Source organism: Squalius cephalus (genome assembly GCF_949319135.1).
Source record: "Squalius cephalus genome assembly, chromosome: 18".
In the NCBI taxonomy this organism is placed as follows: domain Eukaryota; kingdom Metazoa; phylum Chordata; class Actinopteri; order Cypriniformes; family Leuciscidae; genus Squalius; species Squalius cephalus.
In genome coordinates this window covers 10299234-10320150 of record NC_137139.1, presented here as the reverse complement: position 1 = coordinate 10320150, position 20917 = coordinate 10299234, and the positions used below count along the sequence as shown (strand labels likewise).

The following is a 20917-nucleotide window of genomic DNA, read 5'->3' as shown; positions in this document are numbered from 1 at the left end:
GCATTTTTGTCTGATGTTTAATTACTAGCAGTGCTGATGTGTCATTTAAGGCAGCGGCACAGACAGCCATTCACATTCAGAGCAGACGAGTCAGTGATGCTGAAGCTGCATTTATAGCCTTTATGGCTGATGATGTGTGCTGTCCTGTCTTTATGCTGAGGTTTGGGGGGAGGGTTGCCTCATCTCATGGGTGGGGAATATATCCTCCGTGGAGAAGATTTCATCATCCTTCTCTTTTGCAGCGAGGAACGTGTGATTGAGCACTACAAGCTGTTGAAAGGGCTCTCCAGAGGGCAGGCCATTGTGCAGTGAGTATCGGAAAAACAATGATTAGCCTCGGGGGGGGGGGGCGGGTCATCAGAGGCGGCGTGATTTATGATTCGCTGCTTAAATCCTTCACGCCCACACCTCAGGCCTGCTGTGTGCTGATAGATCCTGGAGATGCTGTTAAACATCAATCTTGACTACATTACCTTTGTTTTAGGTATTTGACCCTGGTGGAGTCGCTGCCCACATATGGAGTGCATTATTATGAAGTGAAGGTAAAAAATATATGCAAAGCATAAAGATTAGACCAATTGCCATGCTCTTTTATTCATGGGTTATAGTGTCAAAACTGATAAAAAAAAGTATTTACAGGTTTATATATATATATATAAACCTGTAAATACTTTTTTTTTTATCAGTTTTGACACTATAACTATATATATATATATATATACTGCATATATTACAGTTAATTGATTATCAGTACATTAATTCTGAATATGTTATGGCTGTTATTAAATAAAATAATTTTCAAAATATAAACCTGTAAATACAAGATATCAGTCACATTAAAACACAATAAAAACTCAGAATACATTTAATTTTATATAATTGGATGATATTCAGCTCTGTACTGCCTACTGTTGATAGACATCAAACAATATTGAATTACTCCCAGGACCAAGTTTATGTAAATGTGTGATAACCTATAGAGTGGTGCAGGTATGACGTCAGAACCCGGAAGAATAATCGCCGCTGGTTCCCTTTGAGATTTTCCTACGGGGTTTTATGATGGGGTCTTTCAAGTTACGTGTAAAATAAAGCCTTTGATAAACAAACTTGACGATACTTGGTCGTTTTGTTTTACAAAGTAAACTGCACACACCCATACAGAAAAAGTGAATTTTGAAGCAGATATGGTCATTTTTGAAAACGCATCTTTCTTATAAGTAACTAGATAAGGACGTTTTCCCACTCTGTTTAATGTCTTAGGCATTTTTGTTACTTTTTTTTTAAAACTTTTGTTACATACTTTTTTTTTGTGATGTGACTAAATCCATTTAGTGTAAATTTATAAACATTCCAGTATTTAATAATATTAATATTTATTAATATATTTATTCATTTAATAAAAGAAGATCTGTGAAAGGCATCAGTCTTGTGTAACTAATACACAAGAAGAACTCGAATTCGCGTATCTACCCGAATTGATCAAATAAAATAAAATTCTGTATCAAAACTATAAGGAAACACCAGTACTTTGTTTAGGCTTGGTTTGTAGGGAATTCCAAACCTGCACACATATATTCAAACGCACATAACTATAGAACCAATTCTTAATGCGCATGTGAACGCCATCAGCGTTTCTCACAGGTTCGCGTTTAAAGTCTGTGTAGAGAGAATGTTGCTATATAAAACGCTATATAAATGAAGATGACTTGACTTGACTTAATAGAAAGTTCTTTCTCGTCTCCTAGGATAAGCAAGGTATGCCATGGTGGCTGGGCATCAGCTATAAAGGCATTGGACAGTATGACCAACAGGATAAAGTAAAACCCCGAAAGGTACGTTGTGTTTTCCTGCCTCTGGGCATTGGAGAAATATGTGTTATCTAAATATAATCCTGAGTCATTGCACAGAGCTTAATATCCTGTAAAATCAGGCTTTGATTTCCCCAGATGTGACTCATAGCATGTCGGCACTTGCATTCATATTTTATTTGCACTTGAGACCACTATGATGATATGGAAATGAGGTGTTACATTCAACACATACAGTCTATACAGGACGTCTGCTTGTTACGCAACAGAGAACTGCTGATGAAACACACAGGTAGTAAAGCACACTTTGTACCTGCAGGTGTGTGTGTGTGTGTGTGTTGATTTAGTTGGGTAATATACAAAATTAGAGAACAACAGGACATTATCAGATTATGAGACACTGATAATTGTAATGTCAGGTGGTTCAGAAACAATAGAGAGCAGGATTCAAATGCAGTTAGATAACATTTATTAATTAAATATATCAAAATCATAATCCATGTAACACGCAGAGGGATACAAACTAGTGATGTTCGGTTCTTGAACAATCATTCTTTTGAGCTGGTTCATAGGAAGTAACCGGTTGAGCCGGTTAATTAATCGAACTGAATCGAACTTTAGTTGCGGGTTGATGACGCAAGACGCACAAGCCAAAGTAGTGCGTCCGACTCATAAAGAACCGAATTAGGATCAACCATCTGTCAAATTTTGCCGAGGATTATCGATTCTGATGAGTGAGTTGGCAAAACTATGCAAGCCTGAGGCACGTACTGGAAATATGCTTATTATGACTACTGTTATTAAAAAACATTTTATTTAAACCTGCAAAAACCTTTCTGTCGAGAGATGTCAATAATTTGTTCTATAGTTTATTGTGCATTCAGATTATATTTTAAGTTGTTAAAGTCCAACTGAAATCAAAATTGACCCTATTTACTTTGTTAGCGCATATTACTGGTCTTGTGGTGAAAAATTAATCCGTGCAAGTTAATACACAGAAAAAAATTGTTTGCCGTCGTAATCTTTAATCAAAGTCTGAAAAGTTACTTCCGGTCTGGAATGGCGTTCCTTCTCTGATGATGTAGGTTTGACGGCTTGGGTTGGGAAACGCTTAACCACTCCCCTCAAACCGTTAGTCTGTAATGAACAGAGATGGAGAGGAGGAGCGCTAGAGTAAAACCCTGCCCTCTGTTCAATATTCCTTTTCACTGGGAAATACGTCACAACACTGGAGAAAAGTCGTTTGCAACTTCCAGTTCACGCGGACTTTAAGCGAAATCAAGGAGTTTAAAAGACTGGTTTATTCTTTCTAGGCTATGTACTGTACTTTAGACATGTAGAACATGTACGCGTTTATGCATGTCTGTAATATGTGCTGTAGGTGGCAAACTTTTAGGAGTCTTATCCAAGATGTAGGCTACTAAATTTTGGTCAGTCGTATCCAACATAAAAGATCCGCAAATTAAACTGTGACCACAAATAGCCAACCATTAACTTAAGTGAATGAAAGGTAACTTACACAGATAACTTTTTATTTGAATGTTTTAATATGCGTTGACACAAATGACTTTATTTGAATGTTTCTTTGATAAAACATGGCACTGAGTTGTTAGAAAATAAATGCATAGTGTCATAATTGCTTGATGACGTAAGGAACTGATGAAACGGGTTTTGAACCGGTTCATTGGAACAAACTGTCCGAAAGAACCGGTTCGCAGAAATGAATCAGACTAGACAATGACAGAGTCCAAGACACAGACAAACAGGGAAAGGGGCAGGAGATCAAGACCATAAACCATGATAAGGGAAACGAGAGAGCGCTTAGAAATGCAGTGTGACACTATCAAGACTTCGCAAAGAGTGACATAAAACACAGGACTGATATACACAGACGTTAACAAGCTAATGGCACACAGGTGGATGTAATCACACAATAATGAGTGTGGCAGATGGCGGCTGGCAAGTATGACAATTAAATACTGAATTATATAACACATTACACACACACATGACATTATGAATTGAACAATTGGTTTAGTAATCTCCAACGGGGTTAGAACAGGTGGAGCAGTGACCCAGCCTGAGTGAGAGTCCTCCACCCAGAGCTGTAGATCAGCTTCACTCCTGAATCCCAGCAGGGAGGAGAGCCGATCCGAGCCGGAGACGCTTCAGTCCCGTGAGGAGCTGCTCTGGCATCTGAGTGATGTCATGAGCAAGGCTGGGCCGAGACCGCATGCCTGAAGCTTCTGTAGGAAACCTGATGAGACAAGTCAGGCTCGGGGAGTAAAGGCAGCTTCAGCAGAGTAGACGGTAACATAATGAAGAGGCTCAGGATTTGATTAACATCATTTAACCTTCCGAACCACCCGGTAAGAGGCTCTAAAAGCTGGATAATTCAATTTCACACGTGAAGTCTTGAGAGTTAAAACTAGAGAATGTTCTTGTCGGAAACCTGCAGACGCCTTTGCTGAAATGTTGTGATGACGTAGAGTATTGAAGGTGAAAGTGTTTATACTGTGCGTTAACTGTATGTTTTTTTTCCTTCAGCAACTATACACCTACTGCTTTTAATGATAGAATAACCATAAAAAAAAAAAATAGGGTTGCTGTCTGCAGGGTTAATATACACTTAGCGTTCAAAAGTTTGGGGTCAGTACGATTTTTTTTTTTAAAGAAATTATTACGTTCAGTCAGCAATGACAAATTTATTTGATCAAATGTTACTGGGTCCCACTTTATATTAAATGGCTTTAAGTACTATGTACTTGCATCTAAAAATAAGTACAATGTACTAATTGTATTCATGTTGTATTGTAAAACACATTGCTGCTATTGAGGTGTGATACGGGTGAGGTTAGGGACAGGTGTGGTGGTATGGGTAGGTTTAAGGCTGGGTTAAGGTGTAAAGGCAACAGTGTAATTACAAATGTAAGTACATTCAGGTATTTTTAAAATATAAGTACACAATAAGTCCATTGTATCAAATTATTAATTTCAATGTTAGTATAGTAGTTAAAGCCACTTAATATAAAGTGGGACCGAAGCAGCTCAACTGTTTTCAACATTGATAATAATCAGAAATGTTTCTAGATCATCAAATCATCATAATAGAGTGATTTCTGAAGGATCATGTGACACTGAAGACTGGAGTAATGATGCTGAAAATTCAGCTTTGATCACAGGAATAAATTACATTTTACTATATATTTACATATATAATATACATTTTACTATATATTTACATATATACATATACATATATGGGGCTGGTGATCCACACATAGAAAACAGTTATTTTAAATTGCAATAATATTTCACAATATTACCGTTTTTACTGTATTTTTGGTCAAATAAATGCAGCCGTGATGAGTGTAAGAGACTTCTTTAAAAAACACTACAAAATATTACCAACCCTAAATATTTAAACGGTAGTCTATTTGTATTTAATATGATGGAATCAACTTGAGTATGAATGTAGTTTTAATAATAGTTTGTAATAATTCACCCAAAACTGAAAATTCTGTTATTGTTTACCCACCTTCATCTCATTCCTGTATTTATTCCATGGAAGATTATTTAAAATAATCTAAATGCAGTTCATAGTGACCATGTCTGTCGAGCTCAAAAAATGACTCAAATTTAATCAATATTTATCATAAAATCATAACATAATTATTGTTTGAATCATAACTGAATGGAACCGAATATAAATGGAGGAATGCACTGGTTGAGTTGTGTGTCAGACATGCTGTGAGTCATTTTCCAGTGAGGTGTATCGCTGAGAGAACAGCCTGTCTACTGGAGCCCAGTCAAACGCTCACGTGTTGTTTTCTCCTGCATTAGCTCTTCCAGTGGAAGCAGTTGGAGAACTTGTACTTCAGAGAGAAGAAGTTTGCTGTGGAGGTGAACGACCCTCACAGGTGAGTGTTGGAGACTGATCTTGGATCTGTGTGAGAATAAGCGAGCTTGTTCTCAAATTTCCGAGCTGGAATAAGCGACCTTATACACACTATCGTTTAAATGTTTGCCAAATGAATAATGCTTCTTAATGTGATCAAGTTGTCATTATTATGAGCTTATAAAAGGTTTGTAGCTGTTTATTAAAAATGTGTCTTGGCATGCATTGAGTTAGCAGCTATTTTCTGCAGAGTGTGAGTGTTTTGCAGTTTCATCTGTGAGTGTATATAGTGATCACTCTGTGTGTGTGTGTGTCTAACTGCTTGTAGGCGAACAGTGACTAAGCGGACTTTTGGCCAGACGGGGCTGGTGATCCACACTTGGTATGCCAGTCACTCATTGATCAAAACCATCTGGGTCATGGCCATCAGCCAACACCAGTTCTACCTGAACAGAAAACAGAGCAAAGTAAGTCACCATACACTCATTACTGTAGATTACTCATATAAGTACAGTAGGTTCATACAGATTGACGAGATTCAATGCACCCAAAGTTACAGCAGGTGTTACACCATTCCTGAATAATTAAATATTTCCTAGTCTTAATAATAGTCGCTCTACGCCCACTGTCGTGTTAAATCACAGCAGAGGTGAGTGTGTGTTTGGTGTGTGTGTGAGTGTGTTTATTTTATTATCAAGAGAAGTCAGGTTATTCCTGTATATGTTTCTGTTGATATGAAAAATCGGGTAGATTTAGCAATATAGCGGGTGTATGATGTATATTACGTTGTTGTGATGAACTATATGTGACCCTGGACCACAAAACCAGTCACATGGGTCAATTTTTTGAAATTGAGATTTATACATCATCTGAAAGCTGAATAAATAAGCTTTCCATTCACTTCTGGAATCTGATGGTGCAAAAAAATCGAAGCATTGAGAAAATCTCCTTTAAAGTTGTCCATTTATGTTCGCGATTGTGCTGCATTCACTCACAAAAATAAATGTTTTCTATATTTACGGTAGGAAATTTACAACTTATCTTCATGTAACATGATCTTTACTTAAGCTGGTGTGAGTGAGTGGAGGTGGGGCTCATTTGCATATTCATTGTCCATATACTTAATGAAGTTACATTCAAGCTATTTTAAGACATGCAAATATATAAGAAACGTTAAATATGTGATCAAAGATGAGTTTTAAAGGATACAGTTATTGACTACAGGGGGACTTTAACAACCAGCAGAGAACCTTGAACAAACATTCTATTAACGTTACTGGAAGAATGTAAAACTTTGAGAGAACCTTCCCAGAACTTTCCCTGTTAGCTGGGAACCCATAGGAAATAAAGTATATAGTTCAATATCCTATTTCCTTTATGTATTATTTAACAGGCAAAAATCACCACAGCCCGCAGTTTAGGAGACATCGCGACTGACCTGACAGAGAACGGAGCATCAAAGATGAACAAACTGAGCGCAGCGGTGAAAAATCAGCTCATCATGGCCAGCAATGGGAGTCTGGTCTCAACAGGTACATAAGCTCTCGTCTTACCCTCAGGATAGCAGTCGAGTCAGAACTGCTCCTTTAGAAACCTCTGTTTATCCACACGTCAACACACACTGACAGTTCTCTGTTCACTTACTTCACCGTTAATGAGCTGCTCGCCTCGGAATGCTTCTTTTCCTCATATTTGTGTTGCTTCTTCTCAAGACTCATTGTGGACTTAGTGAAATGTCATTGAAGTTCATGTGCTTTAAACAGTCTGAACGTGATATTTTCTTTTATTACCTGTCATTATGAACGTGTTCATTATTTTATGCATTATTTCACAGGTTCGGCTGACTCAGAAATGAACGACGACCAGAAAAAAGAGAAGCTTGCCGAGTTGAGAAAGAAAGAGAGAGAGATCCAGGAAATACTTAGCCAAAAACTGACGGAGCTGAAGGAAATTTGTCTGCGAGAGGCTGTAAGAGCAAACAACAGTGTTTTTTTCCCTTTTTGACTGTTGCAATCACACTGAAAAACATCCAGTCTAATAAATCAATAAATAGTCCATATACTATACTGTTATAGATATATTCAGTGTTGGCGTTACTTATTTGAAAAAGTAACTCAGGTATTGTAGTAAATTTAAATGTAATGCGTTACTTTACTAGTTACTTGAAAAAGTAATCTGATTACTTGTGCATTACCCCCAACACTGGTTATACTGCATTTGCACAACAGTTCAATAAACAAGTTAATATTTAGTAGCTTACATTTTAGACTAAATTTTACCAGTTTGTTTGTATATTTTGTTTTTCACCAATGAAACAATGATTAATTTTTACAAATTACAATACTTCATTCTATATGTTTGTATCATGACCATCTTTTTTTAGTGTGACTGGCTGACTATATATTATCTCTAATATATTATTTTAGAGAAAATCATTCATTTTGATGATATTCAGAGTCTGTCAAAAAACATGTTTGGTTAATATTTCACCCCAAAATTATATAAATACCGTTCAAAATTTTAAGCTTAGTAAGATTTTTTTTTTTTGTAAGAAATTCATACTTTTATCCAGCAAGGATGCATTAAATTGATCAGAAGTGACAGTATAGAAATATTTCCATTTCAAATTAATGCTGTTATTTTCAACCTTCTGTTCATCCTGAAAAATGAATCACAGTTTCCACAAAAATATTAATCAGCACAACTGTTTTCAACATTCATAACAATCATAAATGTTTCATAAGCATCAGATCATCATATTAGAATGATTTATGAAGGATCACGTGACACTGAATACTGGAGTAATGATGCTGAAAGTTCAGCTTTGATCACATGAATAAATTACACTTTACAATATATTACAACAGAAAACATCTATTTAAATTGTAATAATATTTCACAATATTACTGTGGGTTTTTTTTTTTATCTTACCAACCCAAGGTTGATTCAGCACAACTAGATTCAAAGCACCTGGACATGTTACAGTAATGAGAATGAGATTGTTGGGCATTGCTGTAATGTGAGGGGAAAATGTTGGTTCTAGAATTGGTTCCATTGTCTTTAAATAAAACATGATTGTATTATATTCAAATTTTGGGGTGAAAAATGACCCACACATGTTCTTTGTGACTTTTGTCTGTTTACAGTATGTTTGATCTGTTTTTTTTTTTTCAGCAACTCACTGGCAAACTCCCAAAAGAGTATCCCATCATCAAAGGCGAAACCCCTCCTCATGTTCGGAGGAGAGTCGGGACGGCTTTCAAATTGGATGACCTTTTCCCATATAATGAGGTTAGTGTGAAGCATTGCCACACAACACTGTTGCCAAGTAGAGGACTGAATAAAATATAAGACACTGGGGGTTTGGCTCTATTGCTCTGAGGCTGTCCTGAGCTGGCCAAATGCCAACATGCCAGTTCATCTGAAATGACTGAACTTAAAGCATTTGTCCATTATAACCTGTAAGATTTTAGCTGCCAAATAACTCCAGCATGTGGCCTTGTATTGGAGCTCAATCTTGGAAAACAGACACTTGTTTTGGACAAAGAATTCTGTTTATTGATTGGTGGTTTCAACCACAGGTTCTGATCGGGAACAAACCCAGGATGTGTTTGTTTTGGATTGTGGCCTAACAGATCATGAAATGTGAGATGTCATTGCTTGTATTAGCATTGAGGCTATCTGCATGCTAATATACTTGTAAAAGTTCTCAAAACAAACATTCATTTGCATTTTGGGAAAACAGACTACAAATATTGATGACTCATCTCACTCGTACTGACAGGCGTATTTACATTTTTGGACAGATTTATGAATGCAAATTAAACTACATCTCAGTTTTCTTTTGATTGACAATCATTCTACCCAGGATCCATACCTCAGAAATTTGGAGAGCCGCTTTGCCCTGCAGCAGAAAATCGTGGAAGCGGCCAAGAAGCTCGCTGCCGATCCAGACATCTCTAAATTAGTGAGGAAAAAAAGGAGGAGGAACTGTCTGGACGCCATGCAAAAACTGCAGGAGATTGAAGATGAAATGAACCAGTACAGACTGAAGAAAGGACAGAAACCCACACAGAGAGCTTCTATGATCATAGCCGGTATGTAAGACAGATGTCCACTGAAGTGGCTCATCGCTGGGCAAGGACACCCCGCCATGCTTAAAAACAACTCACATCCCTCAAAAATCTTTAGACCTGATCTTTAGTCATATCATTAATGTCATATCTTTTAGAATGCTTTCAAAACTTTATCCTTTGCCAAAAAGAAGTGTGCTTAATTTTTTAAATGTGCACTTGTAGTGTATTCAAATATTAAAAGTATATTTTTAAGTAACTGTACTTGCAGATAATGTTAAAATATAAAAGGCCACTTAAGCATACTTAAAGAGAGCACACTCTCAGGACTTTTTTTAACCAGTGTTGGGGGTTACATAATACAAATACACTTTATGCATTTAATCTCACTTTATTAAACAGTGTATTTGCTGCTAAACTTTGATGATCCAATTCAACCATACTAATAAGCAAAATAATACTTTAGATAAGCATCATATTTGTGTTTAGTTTTTGTTTTTATTGCTGGAGTGTTGAACTTTTTCCTGCGTCATATTCTTCTGCAATCCAGATTGGCAGCACATCTAAAAGGTTTGTTTGAGCTGCTTGAATCTGCATTTCATTCAGCCTGAGGCCTATTCATCTCACTTCTGGTGTGAAAGGGCCTTTACATTCAGTAAAAATATAACTTTTGTTGTTGTTGTTAATAAACAAGCAAGCCCAGCCCAGGTGAGAAAAAGTAATGCATTACTTTCCATAAATAGCAATGAAATAATGCAATTAGTTACTTTTTTGTGGAGTAATTCAATATTGTAACAAATTTAAAGTAACTTTTAAAAGTAACTTCCCCAACACTGTTCTTAATACTCTTAAAGGGATAGTTCACCCAAAAATGAAAATTAGCCCATGATTTACTCACCCTGAAGCCATCCTAGGTGTATATGACTATGTCGAATACAATCGGAGTTATATAAAAAAATGTCGTGGCTCTTCCAAGCTTTATAATGGGAGTGAATGGCTGTTTATGTTTTGAAGTTCATCAAAGTGCATCCATCCATGATAAAAGTGCTCCACACGGCTCTGGGGGTTAATAAATGCCTTCTGAAGTGAAGCGATGCGTTCGTGTAAGAACAATTTCTATTTAAAACTTTATCGACTAAAATAACTAGCTTCCGGTAGATGCCCGTACGCAAGTCGACTTACGCCACAAGAGTAACACTTGACGATGTAGGAATAGCGTGAGCTTTGACGCCTCTCGCGGTTCAAACAAACAGGGCTGGGCAACAAACTCAAGTTCCTCCGACATTTCTCTTTAAAATTCTCGTTTTAGACTTCTAATTCATGAGCGGTGTTTTGTTTTGCTCTTTCCTCTAAGCTTCCGCATTTGTCAATGCGTCGTGCATCAAGTTCAAGTGTTACTCTTTCGCCATAAATCAATGCATATGTCCGTCAGCCGGAAGCTAGTTATTTTAGTCGATAAAGTTTTAAATATGGATATTTTTCTTACACTAATGCATCGCTTCACTTCAGAAGACCTTTATTAACCCACAGAGCCATGTGGAGCACTTTAATCATGGATGGATGCACTTTGATGGACTTCCAAACATAAACCATGTTAAACCAAGCCATTCACTGCCATTATAAAGCTTGGAAGAGCCAGGACATTTTTTTATATAAATCAGATTGAATTCGTCTGAAAAGAAGAATGTCATATACACCTAGGATGGCTTGAGGGTGAGTAAATCATGGGCTAATTTAATTTTTTGGATGAACTATCCCTTTAAGTACGCTTTTAAATGTGCACTTTAATGTCAAAATAAACATTTTAGTTTGAAGTGCATTGTAAATGATTGTTTTAATCATTTATTGTTGTGCTTTAAAGAAATATACTTAGTTTATAGCATAACTTACACTTAAAGTTAATATATTTTAAATAAACTAAATTGCAACTTGTAATGTGTAATTACAAATATATTTAAGTGCATGACATATGAGTTTCAATAGAAATAGTTATATTTTATTTTACCATAAATGCTTATCAGTGCATTTGGCAGTCTACTTTAAAAATATTTCAAACACAATAGAAGTAATTATGAAATTACATATGAAGATCTAATTACAGTTAAAGTAATAACTATAAATTATGCATAATTACATGCAGCTAACCCTAAACCAAACCCTAATCCTTACCCTATAGTAGTACATGTAGTTAATTCATGTAATTATATGTATAATTACATTGTAACAAGGGCACCTTAAAATAATGGGTTACACTTTATTTTAAGGTGTCTTTGTTACACTGTAATTATACATTTTAATATTTGTTAAGACTTGTTAATATTAAGAAACTACATGTACTTACTATAGGATTAGGGTTTGGTTTGGTTTAGTTGCATGTAATTATGCACACTTTATAATAACTCTAGTAACTACATAGTAACATGTGTAACAATGACACTGTAAAATAGTGTTACAAATAATATATAACGTATAACTTACATTTTAAATAAAATTGAAATGAACATGCAATTAGGTGTCCAAAAACATTTTTCAAACTTTAATTTATTCTTTTAAAATACATTATTTCTGTAATAAGTGCTCTTTTAAAAACTATGCTAAAGTGTACTTCATTCATGGTAAAGATATGTTGACCTGTCCTGCCATATAAAACAAGCTGAAGTGGCTTGTGGACTGACCAAATGCTGAAGGAAGCCATTAAAACAAGAGAATCCAAAAGATACACATGAACAGAAATAAAGCAAAAAGACGCAAGAGACTATAAAACAAAGTACCACTGCAAATTTACAGTGACTACGAATGTAGTTCATGCAATCATATTTAATATATAACATATACGTTTATTAGGCTGTGATTTAATGTGATTCATTTTAGGAAATTGGGCTTAATTAACAATTAATCAAATAACAATATATGCAATATAATATTGATTAGCCATGTCATGAATTAAATCAGGGGCAACCAAACATTTATTTAAATGAACTACATGTAGTGTTTCGTTAACATACCATCATTTCTCTTTCTTCCATAGATGAACTGGCTCAGTCTGAGTGCAGCTCCCTGTGTGATAGTCTTCCTCTAGATGACGGTAATGACATCAATTATGAAACCACTATCAGCTCTCTGATTATGTACTGTAATTAAGATACAACTTACTAGCTCACTGCCAGTGGTTCTTCCTCAGCATTGTTCCCTACTGTATACACTGAGTCATGCACATTAACACTCATAATAGATCATTTATCATGCAACACCAACAATGAATTTACATAATATTATTCGAACCGGATGCAACCAAAAGCATAAAAGCACAGCAGTCAAAAGCCATGTTTGTGTCTTCAGAAGATGACAGCCAGAGGCCACGATCTCGCTCCGTCCAGTGTTCCCCGTGTCTCAGTCCTCCTCTGTCATCGTCCGGCCTGGAGTACGACCCCGAGAGACGATCCTCAGCCAGCGACACACACCACGACAGACCTCTTAACAGGTGTGAATACTCACTGTACCTAATGATCTACTGGGCTGGATCACAAGAAAACCCTCAAGAAAGTTATTGCTCCAAAAAAGACATAAAAGCACCATACTTAAGTATTTATAACTCCCTTACTATGGTCCAAGTCTCCTAGCCCATTCAATAGCTTTGTGTGACATAAATGTCATAAAAATTACGTTTGATTGCCCTCATGCAAAAACATTATTTCTTTTGATTTTGGGTGAAAGATTACCCAGACATGTTCTCTTTCATCAGTTGTATTCCTCTGTCTGTTTGAATACAGATTGGATCATGAGGTCCAAGGGCCAGGACATTATTACACCCCCCGAGAGGTGTTCTCTGCCCAAAGCAGTCCGTGTAAAACTTTACCCAGAATGCTGAAGAACCCCCGCAGTTTACCGCAAACCCCCGTCATGCCCCGTAACGCCTACAGCAGCAGCCAACTCAGGCAAGTTCACTTGGTTCAGTAGCAACCACTACTTACAATTTCTTTGTAAATTGAAAAAAATCTTGTTGGTCTTGTTGTTTTTATGGTTTATCTGCATCCTGTAGGTCGGAAGCTCACATCCGTGGTTTCCGACACCGCAGCGGTAGTTTGGAGTCTCAGTCACAACTTCTCCACTCTCACTGCGCAAACAAGTCGGTGTTCCCGCTGTCTCCTTCACGGCGAAGCAACAGCACTGAGGTGTTGGATGACTGCTCGTCCTATACCAGCATGTCCAGCATGGACTACTGCCTCCCCTGCTCGGCCACTCCTCCCTACCGCACACTGGACTCACAATCCCACGACTACCGGCTCCACCGTAAAGTGGAGATCTACGGCAATACAGGCAGCATGCCCAACTTGGTCCCCCAGAACTCCAGCTGTTATGGCCACCAGCAGAATCACTACGGACCGACTGCCTACTACGTGACTGGATATCCCGGCTTTGAATATGAGCCTTGTTCTAACGGAGCTTACGTTTATGAGAGCGAACTCGAGGGTCACTATAACATCAACCCCACTTACCCAGCACATGGTTACCAGGGCCGTGGTCGCAACAGGCATTATGGAATAGAGGGATCGGATAATTTGTCACAGAATCCATACGCAACTGTTAGACCCCCTAGAGGAAGGCAGGGACCCTTGAATGAGGTGTTGACGAAGAACATGTACAAGGCTTTGGTGGCAGAGCATTTGAAGGGATGGTACAATCGCAGCGCTGGGCACAAGGACCCAGGTCCCTATCAGCTGGTATACACCTACAAATATGACCGAGGTTCCCAGCACAGCCTAGGCTACCAGACTCTGCCCGCACCATTCAGCCACTCCAGCCGAACAAACTCGTTCTCCTCAGGTAAGTACAGTTCCTCAAACAACACAATGTAGACTAGGGGTTCTCAACTCTGCAGGAAAGTGGACCTTGAAGGCCAGAGTTTAGCTCCAACCTTGATCAAACTCACCTACCTCTAAGGCCCTGGCTGTGTTCGAAATCGTCCCCTGTGCCCTCATTCACTTTTCCCTACATTACTTCTGCAATCTCAGCAAAAGTGCGCATCAAGGGCGTATATCGGCGGCAAATGGGGCACTCGTGAGCACCCTTCTGAAACCTAAAAGGGCAAATGGGACACCCTACTTAAGTCTTGTGGACTTAATGGACATGTGCGCACAGCAGCCATTATAAGTCAACAATACCACAAGTGTATATCAAGTGTGCCATTTAGCACAGGGCCTAACTTTCTAGTAATCTTTTAGACCTTGATTAGCTTGTTCAGGTGAGTTTGATCAAGGTTGAAGCTAAACTATGCAGGAAAGTGGATCTCGGGGGGCAGAGTTTAGCTCCAACCTTGATCAAACTCACCTGCTTCTAACTTTCTAGTAATCTTAAATACCTTGATTAGCTTGTTCAAGTGTGTTTGATCATGCTTGGAGAAAAACGCTGCAGGAAAGTGGACCTCAAAGGCCAGAGTTTAGGAACCCCTGATGTAGACTATGGACAAAATGAATCTTATGGGCAACAAAATGCCAGGTTCTGGCAGTAAGCATTTGTAGGGCCCAGAGGGTTCTGTATCCTCTGCCCGCACCTGGGACAATAGACCCAGTTGTCTCCCGTTTTTGGCAGACCTGTTCTGGTGTAACAGAAATGATTACTTCCAAAGGAGCCAACAAATTTAAAAGGACTATAAGAATTTTTTTTTTTTTTTTTTTTTTTTTTTTTTTAAACTGCACAGTAGAAATGGACCAACAAGAAATAAGATCTAGATTTTTGTTGACTGCCAGAGCGAATCTAATAAACTAATCTAATAAACTTTGGCACTTAACTTGCCCTGCACCCATTCTCTGATGGACATGAATGATACCTCATCATGCGGCTTTTTGAGAAAATATGTGCTAGTAGTTTTATAAATGATTGAACTTATTATGTTCATCAGGTGGGCGATAAAATGGGCAGAAAGCCCTTGAGATTTGTATTGAATGAGGGAATCAAGTCAGGGGCCAGTTGCATAAGCTTAGCTTATTAAGACTAGATTAAGAACTAGTTTGACCTACTTGCAGTTAATCCGTCCAACTTTTCCAAATCAAATTAGACTGGTCTAACTTTTTATGTAACTGACTTAAAAAAAATTATGACCAGCCTTGAAAAAAAATATAGATGACTAACTTTTAAGACTACTCTAAGCAGTTTATGCAACCGGCCATAGATCTGGAGACCAGAATATTGTAAAGACTTGGTGCAAACAACTAAAACACCCTAGCATTGTAGCGGGAATCTTTGCATGGGTTTCTACCCCTAACATTTTCCTCAGATGAAATTTAAGGTTAAGGTTTAACGTTACGTAACATATCACACTTTTCTTCCTCACTAGTGTCATCTACTGCCAGTGGAGGGGGAAACTGGCAGAATCATTTAGCAGTGGGCCTGACTGATGGTGAATTGCCAGATGTTCCCTTGAGCGCTGGGGCTTACAGTCCTTCATACAGTCGCAGCCCAACACACAACAGGTGAGATAGAAAATTAGTTCTTTTCAAGAGCCCCACAAAACGGCTATTTAGTTGTATTTATAATGGTCATGAAGAAGGCCATTGAATGTTGATATGCATACATGTTTATGGATGCTCGAATGTATTGTTCAGCTGCCTGGAAGTTTCTAGTAATTCTGGGAACTTGAATAGCTGGGTCAGGTGTGTTTAATTAATGTTGAAGATAAACTGTGCAGGACAGTTGTCCTCCCAGACCAAGATTGGACACCTCTGCCTTACTGTGGCAGGCAATCACAGTGGATGCCAAATTTAATTAGTCAAATTAAAATGAGGATTTGAGACAGTTAATATGTCATAATGTCTTTATGGTCCCAGGTAATGACTAATGTTTACAGTGTGTTGTTTTTTTTTGTCCCCCGGACATTCATGGAAATAAGCATTTTCACTTTGTCCTGTCAAATATGGCTTCTACCTTGACTATGGTCAATATAGTATCAGCGTTAGATCATCATAGTGAAGTCTTTTTTGTGCATTCGGAAAATATCCTAATACAATGATATTCAGTTGCAGTCCCTTTTGGGAAACGTTTACAGGATATTTTTGAGCGTTGTATCACACAGCAGGCCAACAAGATTTTATTAGACCCTTCGCATGTGTTGTGAGTATACGCTGATGAACTCTGGTCGAAGATACAGGGTTACATTATGCAAGTATAACCGATATAAATATTCTTTTTTACCGTTGTCTATTAAATTAATTAATGAGCAACTGCAGGAAGATAAATAATGGTAATAGAGGGTACAAGAGGCAGGAACTGAGGGCTGTGTTGTGTTATGATATATGATATATGTATTGTTTTTATGATGTAGGATTTTGGGACTGGAATGTTTTATCTTTTATTTTCATTTTATATGTTGTATGTTATATGTGTTATGTCTTGATGTGGCAGCAGTTTCCCTAATCTAAAACAAATTTCTCCTAAGGGAGACAATAAATGCTACCTTGACCTTGACGTGACCACATTTAGCAACCACCCAACAAGCACAAAAACATTTTCAAAACACTTGCCAGTGTAGCACCTTGATTGCAGTTAGGATTTGCTGCATTACAATGTTTTATAAACATGATAGAACCACACCTAAGATAACACAAATAAAAAATGAAAAGATTTCACAAATAATGCACAAAAAACACCCCCAAAGAGATCAAAACAAACAGAGATCAAAAGAGGGAGAGATCAAACAATAATAAAAACAGTAAGAGATCAAACAAACAACGCAAACAAAATGAAGAAAAAGATATTAAACAAAGCAAATAATAAAAGCAAAAAGAGATCAAACTAAAAATGCAAACAAAACTAATAATAAAAACATAAAGAGTTAAACATTTTAAAAATTTAATAAAAAGTGTGCATTGTAAATATATTTGGTTTTGTTATTTTGTTGCTGGGTTTTGTACAAGCAAAATAAAACACTGAAACATTATAAAAACACCTAGCAGCCTCAAGCATCAGTAGCAGATTTTTAGGATGAAAAGAAAATCAGACCAAACTACAATGCTTGTTTAGACTTTAAAAAAATTACATATGCCATTTGTGTAAATTGTATCATTTCTGTTTACCACTGTCAGATAGTTCAATCTTTTGTTCACACTTTTACTGGCATATTAATCCCTTTTACAGTGGTATTTTGTGTGTGTGTGTGTGTGTGTGTGTGTGTGTGTGTGATTGCATCAGCCACATTTATTTTGTGTGATTGCATCAGTCAAATAAACTATGCCCTCAGGCTTTTGGTGTCTATACATGGAACTTTTTGATCTAACTGGATTATTATGACAACCTCCACTTCAAGGCATGAACGGTTGACATTGACGAGTTTTAATGTTTGCTTCTTCTTGTGTCTCTTATGGCAGGTTCCCAGCAGAAAGTGCCACCTCTCACACACCAGAGCCGGCAGAGGTGTTCGGTGCCATGGCCAGCTGTTCCGACACAGACCATTAAAGAGCACACGAGGACAGGTCAGTCGTCAAACTCTAATCTTTCATTCCTGTGATTTAACTTTCTACAATTAGAGACTTAACTGTTAACCCTTTTCCACCAACACGGCTCTGGTGTGTGTTCCCGGCCTGTGCCCGTTCTCAAACCGTTCTGCACATTTCCTGTGCAGAAAAGGGGGTTCAGCACCAAAAAGATCCGGCCCTAAAAACTTGATGGTCTCGAATGGAGCAGGGGACGGAAAAAATACTGGCGCTGTCTCGTTGAGCGATGTAATAACGTTGCAATTAGAGCCTAAAATAAACATCTCGTTAAGCACCAAATGCGAGTAAAATTCTGCATTGGCAAATATATGAAATGGAATCAATCGTCAGTTGGCTGGTGACATATTTATGAATTCTAACAATGCAATGTTGTGTGAATATGAACGTGAATGACACTCGGGACAGTAACGGGCCAATGCTGCATCGTCACGAAAGTTTGGAAAGCAAATTGGAGCTCAATTCAATTCGTTTTCTTTGCGCAAACATCCGAAGCACGCACCCAGAGAGCCGCGTCTCAGATTGAGCTCAATTGAGCTCTTTTCACGTATTCTAGCGTTTAAATAGACAAATTCACACACACACACAAAAAAAACCCACAAAACTGCCCATATCAGCAAGAATCCTAGTAAATATAGTCGGTTTATAGTTGGCTTAAGTCAGTGGTTCTCAATTCCAGTCCTCGTGACCCACTGCTCTGCACATTTTGTATGTCTCCCTTATTTAACACACCTGAACCAGATCATCAGGTCATTAGGAGAGAGTCCATGAACTGAAATGAGTGTGTCAGATAAGAGAGACATACAAAATGTGCAGAGCAGTGGGTCACGAGGACTGGAATTGAGAACCACTGGCTTAAGTGGATGTAAACAGTAGAGAACGATGTGTACCGGTATCAGTGTATTGGATCCATGCATTCGCTCTTAAAGTGACAGCAGCCTAAAATTTCTGCTGCTGTCTGTGTATTTAATGTTAATCAAAATCATGCTCTTGACTGAATAACTTTTGTAAGTTTAATAAGGATTAATCTTTGTTACACATTGCAGACTATCCAGTGATTACTTTATTCAATGTCTCTACCTGAAAACTACTGTTACTTCTCTTCAATAATGTGTTGAATTTATATTAGGACCAGAACTATTCCCTAATGAAATGTGTTTTTGGAATTCACTGATTGGCTATTGGATTAGCTCATTTCACATGTCAATCTCATCACACAGAGCACACGCTGATACCGCAGCAACACGACTGCTGTATTTCCCAACGTCTGGTGGACCAAAAGACACATTGGCACAACAGAAAGTAGAAAGGAAACAGAAGCACCTTACCGACAGATGTGGACAACATGGACCTAATTCTCTCGTGCCTTGGAATGAGATGTCTTTCAGTTCCAGAGTGACAGGAGAAGCGCTGCGGTCATGCTAGTGGACGTCTACCTGAACAAATGACTCATAAATAGCCCAAAACTGTCAGAGCATCAGTGTTTATTTGAGTTAGTACTGCGGCGAGCACAGAGAGAATCAAGCCAACCAAACGATATAGTGAATGCCATTTCATAGTGGAGGTTCTAAGAAGGTGAAGAAACTAGCCATGTCACATGACCTTTTTTTTTTTTTTTACGTTGGCATACAGAGAACAGTCGATAGATTTGAACTTTAAAACAATGCGACAAAATAATGTAAATATTATTATGAATGAGTGGCTGTTTTTAACCCTCATGTGGTGTTCAAAACCCTATAACACCTGTGGTCTTCCCGGGTCAAAATGACCCGCCTATAAAAAAATAGCTTATAAATCACTCATTATACCATATTTTCACACAATCTTGGATTCAGTCTTTTTGTCAACTTGTTCTCTTTCAATTAGGACTGGTTTTACATTTCTATTTGCATCTAATTAATCGTAGGCCTCATTTATTTGACAGTAGAGATCTAATTTTTTGAGTAAAAAAAACATTATTTTTGAATATTTTTGAATAATTTTGGAAATATTAAATGAAATCTAAAGAAAATTGGCACTGTTTATCACACTAGTCTACTTTAATTTTTCACCAGGAATTTTGTTTTGAAAAACTTTTATTTTGTACAAAATGGCACATTGTCACACTTGTGGTCTTCCCGGGTCAAAATGACCCGACTATAAAAAATAGCTTATAAATCACTCATTATACCATATTTTCACCCAATCTTGGATTCAATCTTTTTGTCAACTTGTTCTCTTTCAATTAGGACTGGTTTTATATTTCTATTTGCATCTAATTAATCGTAGGCCTCATTTATTTGACAGTAGGGATCTCATTTTTTGAGTAAAAAAAAACATTATTTTTGAATAATTTTGGAAATATTAAATGAAATCTGAAGAAAATTGGCACTGTTTATCACACTAGTCTACTTTAATATTTCACCAGGAATTTTATTTTGAAAAACTTTTATTTTGTACAAAATGGCACATTGTCACACTTGTGGTCTTCCCGGGTCAAAATGACCCGACTATAAAAAATAGCTTATAAATCACTCATTATACCATATTTTCACCCAATCTTGGATTCAATCTTTTTGTCAACTTGTTCTCTTTCAATTAGGACTGGTTTTATATTTCTATTTGCATCTAATTAATCGTAGGCCTCATTTATTTGACAGTAGGGATCTCATTTT

The 20917-nt window shown here is 37.4% G+C and overlaps 1 protein-coding gene across 1 annotated transcript in view; it reads left to right on the top strand.

Moving 5' to 3' along the window:
* The window catches only part of frmd4bb (FERM domain containing 4Bb), a 28040-nt gene extending 8446 nt beyond the window's left edge, over positions 1–19594 (top strand). Inside the window, exons 9-24 of the mRNA XM_079850285.1 lie at positions 243–308; positions 485–542; positions 1746–1832; positions 5652–5728; positions 6035–6173; positions 7100–7238; positions 7541–7674; positions 8882–8998; positions 9576–9804; positions 12809–12865; positions 13120–13261; positions 13551–13715; positions 13820–14604; positions 16115–16250; positions 18141–18245; positions 19484–19594. Of these exons, the coding sequence (XP_079706411.1) occupies positions 243–308; positions 485–542; positions 1746–1832; positions 5652–5728; positions 6035–6173; positions 7100–7238; positions 7541–7674; positions 8882–8998; positions 9576–9804; positions 12809–12865; positions 13120–13261; positions 13551–13715; positions 13820–14604; positions 16115–16250; positions 18141–18228 (2419 nt within the window). The 3' untranslated portion in view covers positions 18229–18245; positions 19484–19594. The remainder of the gene's footprint in view (positions 1–242; positions 309–484; positions 543–1745; positions 1833–5651; positions 5729–6034; positions 6174–7099; positions 7239–7540; positions 7675–8881; positions 8999–9575; positions 9805–12808; positions 12866–13119; positions 13262–13550; positions 13716–13819; positions 14605–16114; positions 16251–18140; positions 18246–19483) is intronic.
* Positions 19595–20917: the final 1323 nt, after the last annotated feature.